The sequence below is a fragment of the Acartia tonsa genome, chromosome 7 (genome assembly GCF_053477335.1).
Source record: "Acartia tonsa isolate MP-2025a chromosome 7, ASM5347733v1, whole genome shotgun sequence".
Classification (NCBI taxonomy): domain Eukaryota; kingdom Metazoa; phylum Arthropoda; class Copepoda; order Calanoida; family Acartiidae; genus Acartia; species Acartia tonsa.
In genome coordinates, this window is record NC_137266.1 from 31,068,852 (window position 1) to 31,087,584 (window position 18,733).

The 18,733-nt window shown below is 32.8% G+C and overlaps 1 protein-coding gene and 1 long non-coding RNA gene across 5 annotated transcripts in view; one reads left to right on the plus strand and one right to left on the minus strand.

The window, feature by feature from the left end:
• Positions 1 to 224: 224 nt before the first annotated feature.
• LOC145325269 (uncharacterized) overlaps positions 225 to 18,733 on the plus strand; it is a 32,948-nt gene continuing 14,439 nt past the window's right edge. The window contains exons 1-12 of one of the 4 annotated variants that reach the window (XM_080168212.1): positions 225 to 285; positions 575 to 636; positions 1,660 to 1,715; positions 2,012 to 2,065; positions 2,320 to 2,411; positions 2,950 to 3,019; positions 3,438 to 3,503; positions 8,838 to 8,893; positions 9,926 to 10,128; positions 10,614 to 10,735; positions 11,115 to 11,196; positions 11,448 to 11,550. In XM_080168212.1, coding sequence (XP_080024338.1) covers positions 264 to 285; positions 575 to 636; positions 1,660 to 1,715; positions 2,012 to 2,065; positions 2,320 to 2,411; positions 2,950 to 3,019; positions 3,438 to 3,503; positions 8,838 to 8,893; positions 9,926 to 10,128; positions 10,614 to 10,735; positions 11,115 to 11,196; positions 11,448 to 11,550 — 988 coding nt within the window. In that variant the 5' untranslated portion in view covers positions 225 to 263. Of the gene's footprint in view, positions 286 to 574; positions 637 to 1,659; positions 1,716 to 2,011; positions 2,066 to 2,319; positions 2,412 to 2,949; positions 3,020 to 3,437; positions 3,504 to 8,679; positions 8,736 to 8,837; positions 8,894 to 8,995; positions 9,052 to 9,074; positions 9,131 to 9,925; positions 10,129 to 10,613; positions 10,736 to 11,114; positions 11,197 to 11,447; positions 11,551 to 18,733 lie in introns of all 4 variants that reach the window. The other 3 variants (XM_080168210.1, XM_080168213.1, XM_080168211.1) reach the window with 3 other exon arrangements.
• On the minus strand, positions 16,606 to 17,989 carry LOC145325270 (uncharacterized). Its single transcript, XR_013881423.1, has 4 exons — positions 17,930 to 17,989; positions 17,240 to 17,326; positions 16,945 to 17,001; positions 16,606 to 16,778 (listed from the first exon to the last, which is right to left on the minus strand). It is a non-coding gene; the product is annotated as an uncharacterized LOC145325270 (long non-coding RNA).

The window sequence follows — 18,733 nt, forward strand, 5'->3', positions numbered from 1 at the left end:
AAAAAAAATTCTTATTTAAACAGTGTTAAAATAAGGGATGGGGAGGGGTATTTCTGCTCAACCAAATAATTTGAGGGAAACCCTCGTTTATCCTTTAAATTGACAGATAATAGTATTCCTATCTAGAGTTTCAATTTATATATGTATATATATTAATAGATACGTATACCTAACTTTTACGGTATGCTTCTTATTGTATGTTTATTAATTTTTCTAAATATTTCAGAGTTGTATAAGTAAAATGCGAGTATAGATATTTCAATATGGACACAATAAATGTATCAGGTACAGAATAAACTAGTTATAGAGAAGCTTCTAAAAATTAAAAAAACCTTTTTCTTTTCTACAATCTATCGGGGAGGGTGGGGACATTAAAATGTAAAAATTTTGCTGGTCTCTAAAGTTTTGTAAACTTTTCTAAAAGGAGTAATTTTGTTTATCATAATTGATGGTGTACATCAATTTATCCTTTATTATCTCATCCCTTTTGATACATTTTTATTTCAAGGTTATCGGTCCAGAGTTTAACAAGTCTGTTAGTATTATATGAGGATTAATTATTTTATGATTTTAGTTCATCGTGGAAGCAAAGGATTCGGACTTTCATTGATTCACAGAGGCCTTGATAAATTTCCTGTAAGTTTTACTTTAACATTTTTACTTGTTTTTTTTATCATGGAAAGAAAACGTAGTGGCGGGTTTAGTCGTATTTTCTCAGTAGATTTCGAACCCCTCGCAGGAGCTAGATGTAGGAGAAAAGCCACTGTGGAAATACGATGAAACCTGCTACAAATATCAATTGTTCTTTTTGTCAACAAAAAGTATTTTAGATTGCTTCAAAATTTCTTTTTAACGTGTTTGCCTAGAGTATAAAAAATCTCAGATTTTTTATCCGCATTCGTCTTTTTTAAACAATTGCAAAAGATTCCAAAAGTCACATAGTAATAACATATATCAAACTAAATTTTTATGCATGATAGACTTATCTTTCTTTGCCTATAATCGATTAAGCTGCGCTACTTTTATTTTTTTTAACTGCATGACAACAAGCATGATAAAAAGCTGTTAAAACTAACATATTTATGTATGTTGCAGAAAACAACATGTGTCTGAATTTTTCCGACTGTTTGTCAACAATCAAACATACAGTTTGCCAATATGTAATTATGTGCTTTTTTGCTTATTTCTAGCGCACAGTACAGTTTTTTTCATTCATATGCACCCCTTTTTATGACAATTGACTATTTGAACCAATTAAAAGATCTAATCAATGAATTCAAAGGGCGCTAACATCTAGAATGGAAGTATTAAGGCTCCTCGCAGGGTTTGGGCAAAAAGAACCACCCTCCCCTATACCCATATATTTGATTTATTTATCCTTTAACTTTATTGAAACCATTCTCCATATTTTACATTGATTCGACTATTTTACTTCTTTTATATCCCCAACCTATTGTACAGAAATACTTTAAACAAGGATACTTCTATCCACAAGTGCGTTTTATGTTGCTTTTGAATTATCCAGACTTTAAGTAAAGAAATCCTCCAATATATTTGATGTTTGAATTACTAACAAATAGATTATATTATAGAGTAGCTAATTACTATACCACTAAAGATTAATAAAAGTTTATTTGTAAAATTTTAAATATTTTGTAGGCTCATGAAACTGGAATCTTTGTTGCTAAAATTGTTGCTGGCGGTAACTCTCACAGGTAAATTTATCCATTTTAAAAAAATACTCACCTTAAAAGTGCTTATGTATTAAAAGATAGGAGACATTAATGTATATTAAACTAGCCACATGTAGGATAGAACATATTAAATGTGTATTTTTGTAGCATGCATGCACTCAAACTATTTAGCTGAGTTTACCTAAACGTTTTAGTGTTACCAATAACATTTAAATTTCTAAAATCCAGCTCTGGGTCTATCAGTACAGTACAGACAACGTTCATTATTATAGAGTAGCTATGATATTACAAATATTGATAATCAATCTTTTTTTTAGAGCTGGGCTGAGAGAGAATGATAAAATTTTGAAGATCAATAACAAATCTCCAAGGTAGAAAATTTTGATTTTTTTTGTGTTTTTAATAAAGGGTATCAGGGAAAAGGAATGGCGAAAAATCTAGGGGCTCTGTATTTGAAAGAATAGAAAGAGCTGAAATATAGCATATCGTATAAAACCACCTCAGGATCTATGTGAAGGTCCTCTAAAATGGAGAACCAAATCGGTTCAGTGGTTAATGTGATCTTAAGATACACACAAAATATTGTGCTACCTTATGTAATAGGATAACCCTTCTTTTTTTTTAGAGATGTAAACGACGCAGTGGAGATAATCAAGAAATCTGGCAAAAGTTTGCATGTCACAATTGGCAGAAAACAACCTGATCTTTTACAACAAGGTAATAATAATAAAGTAAAACACTAAAGGAGAGGGGTTAAATAAATGTACGACCCCATCCCAAGGACCTGTGTCGACTCTCAATTGGGTCTTTGAAAATCAACTAATAGTGTCGGAAATATTAACACAGCCAAGTATGCAGCAGAAAACAAAAGCAAACAGATGAAAAAGGTCCTTTGAAGAGGGTGGCAGGCAGTTATCTGTACATACAGCTATACTAAATATATATATGCGAATTGTTAAAGAAGGTTAGATTAGGGCAGTCTGGAATGTTAAATTAATGCCGTCTGTTGCTTAACAATTTTCAAATCACGGCGGATTGACCAAAATTTGGTGGCTTCATTTTTATTTTTAAAAAAGATTTCAAAAGCGGCTGTTTTTTCTAAAGTTCACAGAAAAATGTTGCAATTAAGATTATGTTTTTTTTTATAAACTTCATAAAAAAAAGGCTTTAACAGCCGAGACTTTTATAAATAAAGAAAGTTCAATTGCCATTAAACAGTTATATTTATTATTGTATGAAATTGTATTTTATTTAGATGCCCAGGATAATAACTTCCTAAGTGTTCATACAAATCAGCCACCACTCTCTAGATCTGGGTCTGCCAGGTAAGATATCTGCCACGGTGAAATATGTGATTTTACATCAATACATTTTGGAAAAAAGTAAAAGTATCATCTCAACCTTGTAAAAGTATTATTAGCTTGCAATCCTTTTGTGTTTTGTAAATATAATATGCTATATTTATTATCGTACCTGATCTTTACAAGTATCTCAATACAGAATTTAAAATCTACAGGACATCTTTAACATGGTAATTTATGACAAGAGCTACCGGTTAAACTACACTGATGTACATTGTACATACGGACATACTAACTTCATGCATGTAACACAAATTTTCTCATAAAAAAAATGGAAATCCAATATTCAATTTATTGCAAATAAGGAATTGGATTTATCAAAATATTATGTAATTAAATTTATCAAGAAATAAAATTAAAATATATTTTTTCATTTTTGCAGGAGTTTGAACACCCAGTTTGGTCAGCAGCAGGGAGGAAACAGCAGACCCCAGACACCAGGAGACAGGTAATTTTAGGGAGGGAGTGGGCAATGTGCTGTTTATTATACTAGTCCCCAAAGTTTTATATTAATTATTTCATATTCGTTGGCTAAACAACTTTAAGGACTTTTATTAATTCATCAAGCTGAGTGCCCAAACGTTTTTTACAACTTATTATAATTTACAGAAGGAGAAATTTTGTTTATCACCATTTGTTGATATACACCAGTTCATCGAACATTGTCTTATCCCTTTAGATCCCTGGCTAATTTTCAAATTGGGGGGAGAGGGGTTTAGAACCCACATTTAATATTTGGTTCTTCATTTTTTTGAGTTATACAGAAGGTGAGTATTCACAAAAAGGAAAATAGCTTAAAACCCTGTAAAGACCATGAAATGAAACAAGAGCCTAGACGATTCTTGATGTTGTTATGATCTTTTCTTTGACTGGACGGACAGACAGACATGGTTATACTTTTGATGCTTTATATTGTCCAATGTCTATCTTATCTAATAGCCGAGTAAATAACATTTCAACTTTGAATTGACGGACGAAGTGAGTTAGATATCAGCTACTCTTCTAAAATATAAGATTTAGCATAAATTACCTACCGTAAAGCTTTAAATTTTATTTATTAAGAAGAATAATAAAGATTCAAATTTGACACCTGTTTTAATGTGAAAAAAATTATGCAAAATCATAAAGATCAATGGCTACAAGCGTAACAAGTTGTTACAAGGAAACAAGAAACATAATAATTTTAGCAAAAGAAGCTCGATAAAATATCATTACATTTTGGCAAACATTTCCTCTTAAAAAATATTCACTTTGAAGTAAAATAGCAAAAATTTAAATATTTAAAATTGAAATATGAAATCAATAGGATGGTTTATATATTTTAAACTAGATAAGAAAATAAAAGTACTGAATATCTTAAAACGAACACAACATTTTACATTTCCTGTTAAAAGAATCTTGATACATTTTTTTTTATTGAGAAGTCAAAATTTTATATTAAAATTGTCCAACTTCAAACTAAACTAAGCTTTAGAAAAGGTTTTCAAAAAATTAAATACTGTGGGCGTTGGTAAAATATGAGCTATTGATGCTTAACATATTTTTATTTTGTTATTAAGGGGATTGACTGACGGCATATCAAATCAAAGAGCAGATGTGCTTATTATGATAATTATATAAAAAACTGTGCAAATATTTCTAATATTTTAAACATTCTTTTCATGCTCTTTAAACATTTGAACTTGATTTTACTAGATCATTCTTCTTTTTTGGTTGATTTTTAATATTTTGGTACTATTATTTTGATTTACACATTCATAAAGTATAGAATAGTATACATACACTTTTAAATATTTTGTAGTCTGATTAAAAATTTTGGATCATGAAAAGAAAACGAAGTAATTTCACAGTAACTTTAATAGGTTATTGTATGCTAGGTTAGGTAAATGGTAATGATTGCCCCGCATGGGCTAAACATGGATGAAAAGCTACTGTTAAAATACGACGAAACCCGCTACTTCGTTTTCTTTCCATGATCTAAAATTTCATTTATTATAGCATAAATATTTATGTTGAAGTTGGTACATTTTTCTCATAAACACAAAACCTTAATCGTCTTTATCTCTAATCAAGAAAAAGCACCTTTACCCCTTCTATTGAGATTTTAAAGATATAAGAATTGGTAAGTCAGCTTAAAAAATAATCATTTATTTCTAGGTTTAACTTAAATATCTATTGACAGAAGAATAAGAAAACAACCAATTGCTTAAATTTATATAAACTTATTATGGTAATGTCATATTTTGTGATTTATTGACAATGTAAAAAAAAATCTTAAATTAAGGATTTAATAATCAATTTGCTTATTTATCCCTTTACCTCTCTGTTAGGAATCAGTCTTACATAAAATTACCATTTTTTCTTTGAAATTGACAACACAAGTAATCACGATATTATAATTCAAATTATGGAGAAAAGACAAGGACACCTAGTTTATAAATGTTTTGTTTCGTGAATGAAAAAAGTAATTAAAATTGGCTAAATTTCTACTATTCGTGATCAAAAGTCTTTTAGCACTTTTATTACTACTAGCTAAATCTTATGCTATAAAACATTTATGTATTTATATAAATTTACATAGTACATCTGAAAATGATAGTACTTTTAAAGCAGTGATGCCTTTTTTTTCGAATTGTTATGGTAAGACATAAAAAAGAGATATAAAAAAGAACCACTAAATCTTTTCAAAATTTACTGCTCTAATCATAGAGCAATATTAGCAAGAAACATAGAAATTGTATCTCCTTTAATGAAAGATGAATATTGCAAATGTTATCTTTACACTGATATTATAAGCGCACAGAAACTATCAAATTCAAATTAATCTTTATATTTATGCATTTGCATTTATTCATCCTTGTTAGAACTATTTAAAAATGAATGAGGCCCAAAATAAGAATTTCTCTATAGGTAAAATCCAGGGATATGCGGGTAGGACAATAGGTGGTTAATTTAATCTTTCTTTCAATTATCATTAAGTTTTTACTCAGAGATAAAGGGATGAGACAATAGACGATAATTGATATACATATCCAATGAGGATACACACATGATTACATCTTTTGTAGATTAAAACTATTGGTTGGAAAGTTTGAACACTTCTAGTTTTGACTAACCAATCAAAATTTAGAAAATGAACATTACAAAACGTGGTTATAAACATTTGGGTACAAGTGTAATTAACAGCCCAATGTCCCCTACCTTCCTGGCATTAAATAGAATTCTCTGAAAACAAGAAAATAATTGTAGATTAATTTATCTCACTTAACCCTTTACAGTCGGGCCCCTTGCCGCACCTTAATCAGTCGGGGGGGGGGCGTTCAACGCCCCCCCTTATTATCTCAGTTCCTATTAGAGCTAGAGGGCTAATTTTTTTTGTGCAAGTCCTCTGTTTGATAATGAATTTCCGACCTTTTATAAGTCTAAGTCAATTTTCGCTTCCTTCACCCTTTTATTTAACAACCTTTGTTTTTAGGTCCTTTTTTACTTAAAAATTTCAAACGGCTGTAATTTTCTTATTTTTGAAGCTAGAAGAAAATTTTTTTTCTAGAAAATTTTTTTCTTTGTGTAAATTTTACATTTGAAATATCAAAATATAAATTTCAGCGGCCGCAGCTGTACTTGGCAGCTGCCAGCCGCCGCAGTCAGCGGTCGGCGGGAAAACGGCGGCGGATCTTCATGAAATTTTAATACGTTATGTAGACATGTAAGAAAAGCTTAAGTTTAAAATTTGAAGTCTCTAAGTCAAAAATTGCGGCCACAGGAGCCTTTTAAAGATTTCTGGAGACCTGGAGGATCAGGACCTGCAGGATCATACCTGGAACCTGAAAGTGACTTGAACACCTGTATTTTATATAAGGATGTACTACTAGAGGATTTTTTAGTATTTTGGTATGATAAAATGCTTTGTTTTAGTCAAAAAATATTTTTGCTCTTTACCTGGATGACCCTGCCAGGTTTGCTGGCATCCTGTGCCTGCCAGGATGGAGATATTCAAAAAATTCCAACTCTCAGTTATGTGTCATACCCATACTTAAAAAGTCAAGCAGTTTGGGCTCTTCATCTCTCACACACAGAAAATGAGATAGAAAAAACCGGAGGGGGGGGCGTTCAACGCCCCCCCCCCGACCGTTAAGGGTTAATATAAAATTTAAAAAAATAATTTTGACATAGGATTTATGAAGATTTAATTTTAGAGTAATTGCTCTATCCCTTTATTCCTAGGTAATCTTAGAATGTAGGTATATGAAGCCACTCCTTTCTTTTAATCTTTAAACAATAATTATTACTTTCATAAGTAGCGCAGCTAAAGTTAGTTAATATTTAATTTTAGTAGCGAAGCTACTTTTTAACAGCTAGTTCCCGATTTACTGTCCTTTATTGATATTGATTCGTTACTTATGGGTATAATCGTTCTTGCTATCATGGTCTTAATGCAGTCTATAAGAATATTTTTTTTCATAAGAACATAACAACGGACGTTCATAACAAGTTTTATAGTGGCCAGGTTACGAACATCTATTTTTATGATTTCATCACTCTTCATAAATATTTTCTTATAGAATCGTAGCTACTCCATATTATTAAATTTTTAATGTTTATTTAAGCTTTAAATTTTGTCATTCTTGTTTAATCGATTTAATATCTATTAAAAATCTAAATGTCCGAAAGCAAGAAAATAACAATCAATACCTACAAATTATATTGAATTAGTTCGCAAGAAAAACTTAGTTTTTGCCAAAAATCTAAATTGACCAATTTTCTTAAATGTCAATAAAATATCAAAATAGAATTAGAAAGAATTCTGTTTAAATGAATGAACCCAAACAAGAATTAATAAATATAGCTCAATACTTTCGTATGGCCAGTAAAATCAGAGCCATTTATAACAAACTTAGTAATAATATAAATAATTTTACCAACATTTTTTTGCACAAAAAAAAACTACGCAACCAAGTTGTGTTTCGCAATTTGAATTTGATTAAATCTAGAAACGTATTTAATTTTCTTATTTTTATCTAACTGCCTTAAAGAAGATTTTACTGGTTGTAAAGGAAAATGATGAATAGACAAGAATGACAACGTCTCAAAAGCGTAACATAAAGTCCACTGTTCAACGAACCATAGCAATTATAGAAAAGAAGTGCTTTAACTGTTGAACAAACTGGATAAAGTTTAAAGTCTTTAAAAATTCAAATTATGGACGTACTTACAAATTAAAACATCGTTATTAAGTTGATTTAATAAAAAATGACACAAATTGTCATAGTAATCTCCATTTCAAAATAAAGTTAATAGACCAATGCCCAATTATTTCTAAGATACAAACATATAATTATACAAATTTAAGATAAATCAAAATAGCTTAAAATGAACAACAATAATTGTGGAAAAGCTCAGCTTTTACTAACAGAAATGACTCAACAATTGTAATCATATAAGCTATTAAAGCATAACTTTTACATTAATTACACTTTTCTTAATTTTTTTTAAAATCAATGCTTAATATTTATGTTAAAAAGGAAAATATTTGAAATAATTTAGATTGAAAAACATTTGCGATCCCTTTTTTTTGAAAGGTAAAGAAAAAAATATCTTACTTTGAAATTATTTTCTTGTTTTAGTTACAACATACAATATGCTACAGTACAACACCACACACCTTCCCAACCTAAATCAGGTAAATATAAACATCTATACTAGTTACAACATACAGTATGCTACAGTACAACACCACACACCTTCCCAACCTAAATCAGGTAAATATTAACATCTATACTAGTTACAACATACAATATGCTACAGTACAACACCACACACCTTCCCAACCTAAATCAGGTAAATATAAACATCTATACTAGTTACAACATACAGTATGCTACAGTACAACACCACACACCTTCCCAACCTAAATCAGGTAAATATAAACATCTATACTAGTTACAACATACAGTATGCTACAGTACAACACCACACACCTTCCCAACCTAAATCAGGTAAATATAAACATCTATACTAGTTACAACATACAATATGCTACAGTACAACACCACACACCTTCCCAACCAAAATCAGGTAAATATTAACAATACTGATTCCAATTACAACAAGGTACAAACAGTATTCTGTACTTAAGAAGTTTTGCAACAAATCTACTTACAATTTTGTTTAGACTTATGCAGATTAATATTCTGCTTATTCAGTTCTGACACTACAAGTGTAAATGTTCGTATGCCTTTCAGAGCTTTGCTTTTTTGGATGTTGTCATCCTAGCATTTTACAAAAGTCAAAGAATTTAATAATACAGGGTGTTTCAAGAGAAATGTCTATTTTAAAAACTTTATTATGCATAGAAAATAAAACAATTATGTAAAATGCTTTACATATTTGGAAAACCTATTGTGGGACATTTATGTTTCAAATATTTGAAAATGATTATTTCAACAAATTATGCCCTAAAAACGGGTTTTTCCAAAGGCCTTTTTTTCGAAGATTTATGGATTTAAAGGGTGTGCAAAAAATACACACATTTTTAAAATTCAAATTGCGTGGCTTGTGTTAATAATAGAAAAATGTTGCATTTTTCTACTATTAACACAATTGCGCAATTTGAATTTTAAAAAGGTGCGCATTATTTTACAACCTTTAAATCAATAAATCTTCGAAAAAAAGGCCTTTGGAAAAACCGGTTTTTAGGGCATAATTTGTTGAAATAATCATTTTCAAATATTTGAAGCATAGATGTTTCACAATAGGTTTTCCAAAAATATAAAGCATTTTACATAATTGTTTTATTTTCTATGCATAATTAAGTTTTTAAAAAGGACATTTCTCTTGAAACACCCTGTACCATGAAATAAATCTTTTTAGCGTCTCTGCCGGCGCCAGCCCGCCAATCTCTGATTTCACAGCAAAAACAAATGTTACAGCAGCGTCAGCAACAGCAACAGCAAGAGGAACAATTGCGTCAGCAGCAGCAACAGCAACATCAAATAGATGAACAGCTGCGTCAAGAGCAGCTGCGCATTCAACAAGTACAGCTGGAACAACAACGACAATGGGAAGCGGAACAGGTGTGATAAAATTCAATGACTTTGACTAGCAGACTGACTCAAATATTGGTTTGAACAGGATTTTGCGAAGGGGGGTATTTCTTGAGGTGAAAAGGATAATTTAATTATAAGGGTTGTTGATACCCCCGTCCCCTTCCACACGCTTATAGACTCAAATTTTGTAAATCCAAACAAACTACAGATTCTTTTTGACCCAAAGATCAAGCTAAGTATTAAAGACAACCAACCCTAGTTGACTCTAGCTTGTTTATGATCCAAGGCATTACACTTGCTAATAATTATCTTCAATTACAATTTTTCTAACACTAAATCTTGATAAAAAATCTAAACATTTAGATAATTTCCAGAAAGCTTGTTATCAAACTGATCCTTTCTTAATTGTTAACAAATTATGCGCATGTTAAATAAAAAGTGAAACACAAAAAGTTCAGCGTTTTATGACAAACAAATTTTTCATCTTTTATATTTAATTCAAACGTTTTTAGGCAATAAAAGCTGAGGAGCAACGGCTGAAGCAAGCTGAGATAGCTCGTCAACAAGAGGAGCAGAGACGTGAACTAGAGGAGCTGGCGAGGCAACAACAGGTTCAAGCTGAACAACAAAGAAGGTAAACTAATCAGAAATATTTAGTTTGATATTTGACTCATATAATGAGGGTAGAGAGTGGCCAGAAAAATAGACTAAAACCATCCCGAACTTTAATCTAAAAAGTAATATCATAAAACCAGTTTGTGACCTATGTATAGCTTCCCTAACAAGGATAACTAAATCAGTTCAGTAGTTATTTCAATATTTAGCTTCAGACAAAAAGAAACAACCTACTTAATATTGTAATTTTCCAGGGATAGTAGGGGATAAGATAATGGATAATAAATTAATATACATTGCACAACATTAATTACTTACCTCTTACCACTGCTTAGCATATATTCATGATAAATCTTCTTTTTATTATTAAAATCTAATTATTAATTATCCATATTTAGATATGAACAAGAGTTGAGAGATCAAGAACTAGACAGAGAAAGATTGTCCTTGGCTGAACAAAACAGACGACTTCTTGAGGAGGTTAGTTCATAATTAACACGCTAGGGGGGTTATTTTACAAGATTAGCAATTGCTGAAGCAAAAGGACGGCTTTCTTGGGTTGGTTATATTATGAACTAGCGCTATTGCTGGTCAAATACCTTTTTTCAAACATTTTAGGTGACAATTAATTTTGATAAAAGAATTGTTCAGCAATGCCATTGAGCTTACTCAAAATTTGTTTAATTTTAGTTCAAAAAAATCCGCAAGATGACTCTTTCTTATATATCTAGACAGCAGAGCTGCAGCGTCAAAAGGATGAATGGAATGCTCAACAGTACAGAGGAGCATACTCGGAATATGCTTCTTCAGATGAGGAAGATTTTGTTAGAAAAAGTAAGAATTTTAAATTAGTTTAAGATTTTGTCGCTAGATAGCTTGATAGGCAAAAAGAGGTATGTTGTCTAAACGGATATATGTATAGATAAATATATGTTATTTGGATGAAAGATCGCACGGAGTTACGGACAGACAGACAGACTCATACATAAATACGATAGAAAGATTTAAAAAGATAGCAAAAGAAAAAAATGAAATATTGACATTAGGGTTGGGCCGGATATTTTTTTGGCCGGATAACCGGCCAAATTACTACATATTAAAGTATCAAAAAAGGATATAGTCCCTTTCGTGGCAACGCACCTTAAGGGAGATTCGTTTTATTTTTTAAATTGCTTTTAATAGGTTATTTTAGGTTAGGTTAGGTTATATTTGGTAAGGTGATTTCCCCGCAGGGTAAGGCAACTGGCCCCGCAAGGTTAGAGTCCCCCGCGAGGGGCTAGAAATAGGAGATACGCTACTGTGAAAATACGAATAATTGCTCCTTAAGGGGCGTTGCCACGAAAGGGACTATTCCCGCAAAAAAAATTTCTTCATAAACTGGTGTTTTATATTATACTAGCGTCTGCGTCCCTAGTATCTAGGGATATATATTAGAAGGGACATGAAAGTGCAGAAAAATAACTTAAAACCTTACAACGACTTTTTTATAAAAATTAAACAGCCTAAAACCACCCTAGGACTTATAAGAAGCTTCACTCTAAAGGAGAACCATATCAGTTCAGCAGTTAGCAAGATCCTTTGCTACAGACAAAAAAAAGCTTAGTAAATAAATCTAATTAACTATTACTACTCTCAATCTGTAATATCAATCTCTAACGGTTGGAGGATTGGTGGGGAGGTGGCGTTGAATGCCTCCCCCTCCCCCTCTGATTTTTTTCTATCCCATTTTCTGTGTATAAAAGGTAAAGGGCTATAACTGAGTGACTTTCGAAATATGGGTATGACACATAACTGAGAGTTGAAATTTTTTTAATACCTCCTTCCTGGCGGGCACAGGATACCAGCAAATCTGGTAAGGTCATTTAGGTAAAAAGTAAAAATATTTTTTTACTTAAACAAAGCATTTCATGTTATCTAATACTAAAATATCCTATAGTCGTACATCCTCATATGTAATATATGTGTTCAAGTCGATTTCAGGTTCCAGGTATAATCCTGCAAGTCCTAAACCTCCAGGTCTCCAGATATCTTTAAACGGTTCCTGTGACCGCAAATTTTTACTTGAAGATTTCAAATTTTAAACTTAGGCTTTTTTATATATCTTCATGGCATATTACAATTTCATAAAATCTATTGCCTTTAACCTGCCAACCGTCGGTTTGCGGCTGGCAGCTGCCAAGTACTGCTGCCACCGCCAAAATTTATGTTTTGAGATTTCTAATTGTAGTATAGTTCAGTTTTAAGTTTTGGCTTAAAAGTAGAAACATCATTTACTCTTTATTGCTCTGTAAAAGTTAAGAGCACATTTAAGAGAACATTTAAGAGAACATTTATTTAGTTAGTCAGTTGATATTGAGAGTCCTAACACAGAACATTATCTGGTTTGGGTTCGAGTCTTTATTAAGACCAATACAGCTATTTACAGACATCCTACTACTTTAGCTAGTTTGCATAGGCAAATATTCTACCCCTTCAAAGTGCATAGTTAATTAATACATTGTATTAATTAAACAGTCAGTCATCCTGTTGCTTGGTGTCCTGATAATTAGACAGACAGCCATCCAGCTACTTCAGAGTTATATAGCTAATTAATACCTTTGTATTAATTAGACAGTCATCCAGCTACTTCAGAGTTATATAGCTAATTAATACCTTTGTATTAATTAGACAGTCATCCAGCTACTTCAGAGTTATATAGCTAATTAATACCTTTGTATTAATTAGACAGTCATCCTGCTACTTCAGAGTTATACAGCTAATTAATACCTTTGTATTAATTAGACAGACAGTCATCCTGCTACTTCAGATCATCCTGTTGCTTGGTGTCCTGATATACAGACAGACATCCTGCTACTTCAGAACTTTCCAGCTTTAAATAATCAGTAGTTTTGACTTATTAATATATTTAATCATTTCTAAATAAAGTATCAATATATAATCTTATTTACTCAAAAACTGCATTTAATCCAATATAATAAATACTTAAAAATCTGTTTGCATTTTGAATTGAATATTAAGTCTACTCTATCATTAACTTATGTAAGTCTGTCTATATCACATTTGGCGCAGTCTTATTGTGCTACGTGTTATTTAGACCTGCTGCTGAGTTAAGGGTGGGGGAAGTGGTGTTTAATTTGAATTCAATCACTTTTTGAGATTTTTTTTATCTCGGATTTTTCACAGTTTTGTTTTATTTTTTTTATATTTCTAACTTGATTTATATTTTAGGTTTCTGTGGAATTTCATTCTTTAACTCTTCTGATCTAAATTTCACGGCGAATCTAGTTCTAGTGCTCGGATATGGCTGATGGAGAAAAAGGAGAGCGGGGTAAAAATGAAGGCAAGCGTGGACGGCCGCCTAAGCGTCCTAGGGAGACTGACAGTCAGGATGATGATGGAACTCCCGAAAATTGGGAGGAGGATGATGCTGTGGCTGAGGATGTTGGTGCAGGTGCTAATGCAGAAGTGGAGTCGGCTCTGGGTGCTGTGGAGAATGATGCTGTGCCTGAAAGTATAAAGAAATATGTTAGGGCAATGATAAAAGAGCATACGTCTGTTAAGAGCCGAGTGGATCGGTTAACCGCGGCGAATAAACGGCTGGAGAATAAGGTGAAAGAGTTCAAAAGTTCAGATGAGCATAAGAAATTAGGTTATGATGTTGATTTGGCTACTATCAAGAAAAAGGTGGCTCAATTGCCACCAGATGGCGACATTGGTGGATTCTTGTATGAGACAAGTTTGGGGGCTAGTGTGGCTACAGCTAAATCGATGGGGGATGATTCATTTAATGCATCTTTTATTAATCGATTGAGTGTGGAGGCTAAATCGGATTCTACTAGTTTCGAGGCTAAGAGGGTAGAGAGTGCTCCTGGACATTTGAAGTTTTCGCAGATAGATTTCTTGGGTCCAGCTGGTAATGGTAATTGGATGAATGTACGTGAGAGTTGTTTGACCGAGTATGAGAATCGGTTATTGGATATATTTCCTTTAATCGAGGAAAGGGCTGAAGTGCTTAAGGCTTACAAAAAGGTGGCTGGTGGCAGTGTCAGTCAGCAGACTGTAGAGGGACAGTTTAAGGAGTTTTGTCTGGTAAGGGGTGTCAAGTGGGACAGTGATTTTGTGCGGGACGCTCCATTTTGGGATGGAAATATTGATTTTGAGGATTATTTTTTGTCCTTGTGGAGGGTTGCTCGGTTCGCAAAATTGGAGGATCCCATGCTTTTCAAGGATGTGTTGTACAATAGGATTTTTGAGTGCAAGGGAAAGAAAATGGGGAGGCTTATTACTCCGGAGGCTAATGCCTCCCTGAGTGCTTTAGGTTATTACCTGTTGATAAGGAGGTTGGTGATACCGTTTGCAGATACAGAATCGGCTACTGAATTCTTCTACGCCCTGAAACAAAAGAGTGGTCAGAATGTGGATGTGTTTTTTAATGAGAAATTACGGTTGTTTAGACTTATGCATCCTGGTCATATTTCTAAACAATCTTGGCGTGATTTTTATAACAATGTGGCGAAGAATTTAATGTTTACAGATTTAGCTAGAGATATGGCCAACTTTGTTGAATCTATGCATTACCTGGAGGATTATAGCTCATTCTTGACTTATTTGATTCGTAGAGGTCAACATTACATCAGCTGGGCTCGTTCTGGACACATTTCACCTGAAAATGTGACGTCATGTTATTCTCAGGCTATGGAAGGGTTGAAATTGGAAGAATCTAGGGAGGTGAAATCTAGGCCTGTGATTAGTGAGGTGCATGTATCCAATTTGGCTGACAGAACCGGGACTGGCGATAATAATGCTTGGATTGAGGGAAAGGATGATATCCCTTGGGATCAAGTTGAGAATGTGATTGGGGCTTTGAATTCGAAGGCTAAGAATATGATTTGTTGGTATTGCGGGAAAGAAGGACATATAGTGGCTGATTGTTGGCAGAAGAGGGATGGTAAGCCGCCTGCCCCTGATTCTCGCATAGGTAAGACCAAGGCTAAGTTCTTTCCGGTCAATAATGAAAAGGGAGAGGGGCCTGGAGTGCCTAATAATCGGGTGATACCTGAGCAGTTTCTGAAGAAATCAGTCAATCAGAGGGGGCCGGCTGTGGATTCTGAAAAAAGCAGAGATGAAAAACAATACGAGGCTATGATTGCTGAAATGGCTAGGTTCAATTATCAATATCCTATGTAGTAGTGTGATGATTGATTCGATGTATAAACCTTATTTTATATATTGTTTCTTTGTTCACATATATTATATCTAGGTTATATTAGTGTAATTGAGTTTTTAAGCTATGTAAAATTTGAAAATTTTTGCTGTTTTGTATTCGGATAATGGCTTTCAATGTTGTGAAGAAGTTTCTGTTTTTGTTTTTTTTTAATCAATGTGTGGAGGTGCTAGTAACTGTTAATGGGAACAATATATTATATAATACATTTAGTACAATTGTGTATAAAATTTGGTAGGTATCTAAATAAAGTTTTAATGAATATTAAACCTTTGAGGGGTACTTACTTGTGTTGCAAGGAGTTTGGTGTCTAGTCACGAGGGGCTGGTGTTCTGCAGGCTGTGCATGATATAATATGTTGATCAGTATGATGGCGGCTGGTGGATGGCGGAGGGCTGGCTGCTGTGTTGTAGAGTGATGGCTTTGTATCTGAAATTTGAAGTTAATTAATTAAATATATACATTAATTATTTATAACATGACATTGAAATTTTAATCCGACAGAACGGTGGCAGAAGTTACTAGGGCTTTAAAGGGATCGTGAAGTCTTGAAGATAAAGAAAGAAAAATGTCTATTTGCGCGGATTTAGAGTTTTTGTACCAGGAGCTGATATTACAGTGGAGGAATTAGGAATTGTTGATACAGGAAATAATTTTAATTCTTTAATATCTAGAGAAATTTTTGATAAACATGAAATTGGTTTCTGTCCTGCTAAGTTATCAGCCTATTCGGTAGATTAAAAGAAAGTTAATATTATTGGATATGTTGAGTTAAAAGTTAGATTTGTGGGAACCAAGCTGTGTTTACAGAAAGTTGGTGAATCTCCGTTCTGATTTCCTGAAGAAAAATAAAATTAATATTTGTTTGAAAGTGGATAAATTTGAATTTCATGGGGAATCTGTTCCTATTAATTCTTGTTTACAATAACAGGTAGTGGCTGAACCTACTCTGTCAGGGATAAAGGAGGAGTTAACGTAGTTGATGCGTCGATAAAACCTATTACCTTGCTTAAAAATGTGAAGATGGGGCACTGTTTTGTCATGGACAATCTGGATTCCACCTGTAAGAAAACAAAAAATGTGTTAAAGAAACCAGAAAAGTTGTCAGGACAGAAAATGCATGAGCGAGTACAGTTTATTATTCAACAATTGAAGTTAGAGGAAAATCAGATGATTAAGGAAAATCCAGAATTGAAACCGAAGATTATTAAAATTTGCAACGCGCCATCCTTGTTTTGTGCTTTGATGGACAAGGTGTTATCCATTTCACTAGGGATGTATGGTTTCTGTATCCGTTACCTGGATGATTTGATTGTGTTTTCGGTTAGTCCAGAGGAGCATGTAGAACATTTGCAGACGTTGTTTCCGGTTCTCAGACAGGGCAACCTGGAATGGAATCTGGATAAGTGTGGTTTACTGACTAGAGAATGCCACTATCTGGAGCATATTATTAGTGCCGCCAGATTGAAGATGAATCCTTCATATTTGGAACGGATTAAGGATTGGGGCAAGCCTAAGACAGGAAAGGAGTTACAGAAATTTTTGGGATTCACTAATTATTACAAACGGTTAAGTTTGTTTTAATCATAATCTGCTTAGCTTATTTTCCAGGTATATATTTACGTGTCAGCTAGTTGATGCTAAGACTGAGACAGCAGTGAAGGCTATTTTGGAGAATTTTGTACCTATCTATGGTTTATTTTGGAGAATTTTGTACCTACCTATGGTTTATTTTGGAGAATTTTGTACCTACCTATGGTTTATTTTGGAGAATTTTGTACCTACCTATGGTTTATTTTGGAGAATTTTGTACCTACCTATAATTTATTTCGGGCTTTGAGATCTGACAGAGTTACAAAAAGGGGGTAATGAAAGGATTGGGGGTGGACACCGTTTTAGTTCCTTTCAAGAATCCAAATTTGTACGCAGCTTTAAGAGTAGACAAAAATCATGAAATATTTGAAAAAAAAAAAAAAAAAAAAAAATTACCTGTGGCAACATTGGTGATTAACTGCTCCAAGAGCTCGAGGACAGGTTATTTGTTTTTTGGTCGTATTTGGAATTTCTGAAACATATGGAGGATATAATTAAGAGAATTTTAACAAATTCCAAACTATATTTGGAGGTTCAAAACAAACACAGAGTACAGAAGGAAGCATTAAGAGTGACGTGTCCAAGAAGTTACAGTCTTTCTACGGTGGGCCTTTTATTTTGGTCAAAAAGTTTTTGGATGCTTTGTATGAATTAGCGCCTTTTGGGAATCACCCCCTCCTTCAAGGGATTGAACATAAAAAAATATTATGTATCATTCAAGTCAACGTTGAATTCTGTTTTAAAGGGACTGTGTATGAAATATCTCCCTTTAAATATATGATGGCGGTTGAGTCTGTAGTACCTGTTTCTAAAGCTGGAACGAGTGTTGATGAGGTCAATTTTCCATTGGATTAGTTGTTTCCATTTGCTATCTTTGCCTGAAAAAGTGGTGACGATTAAAATGGGTGGGTCAGTAGCTAAATGGGATACAAAGAGGATGTTAAATCTCAAGTAGGAGGTCCTGTCGTACATGTGCAGATTAATAAATATAAAAGTTTTATATATATGTTTATATAATGGAGATTCATTAAATTATTGTTTAATTATTTTAATAACAAATATGTGCTTATTAAGCTAGTAAGTTGGAAAGTTGATCTACAATAAAAGTTAAGTCCAGTTGATAGTTGGAACTGAGATTGTGAGCAATTATATCATAATATCGAGTTATAGTGGTAAACCATCAAAATCAGGTAAACATTT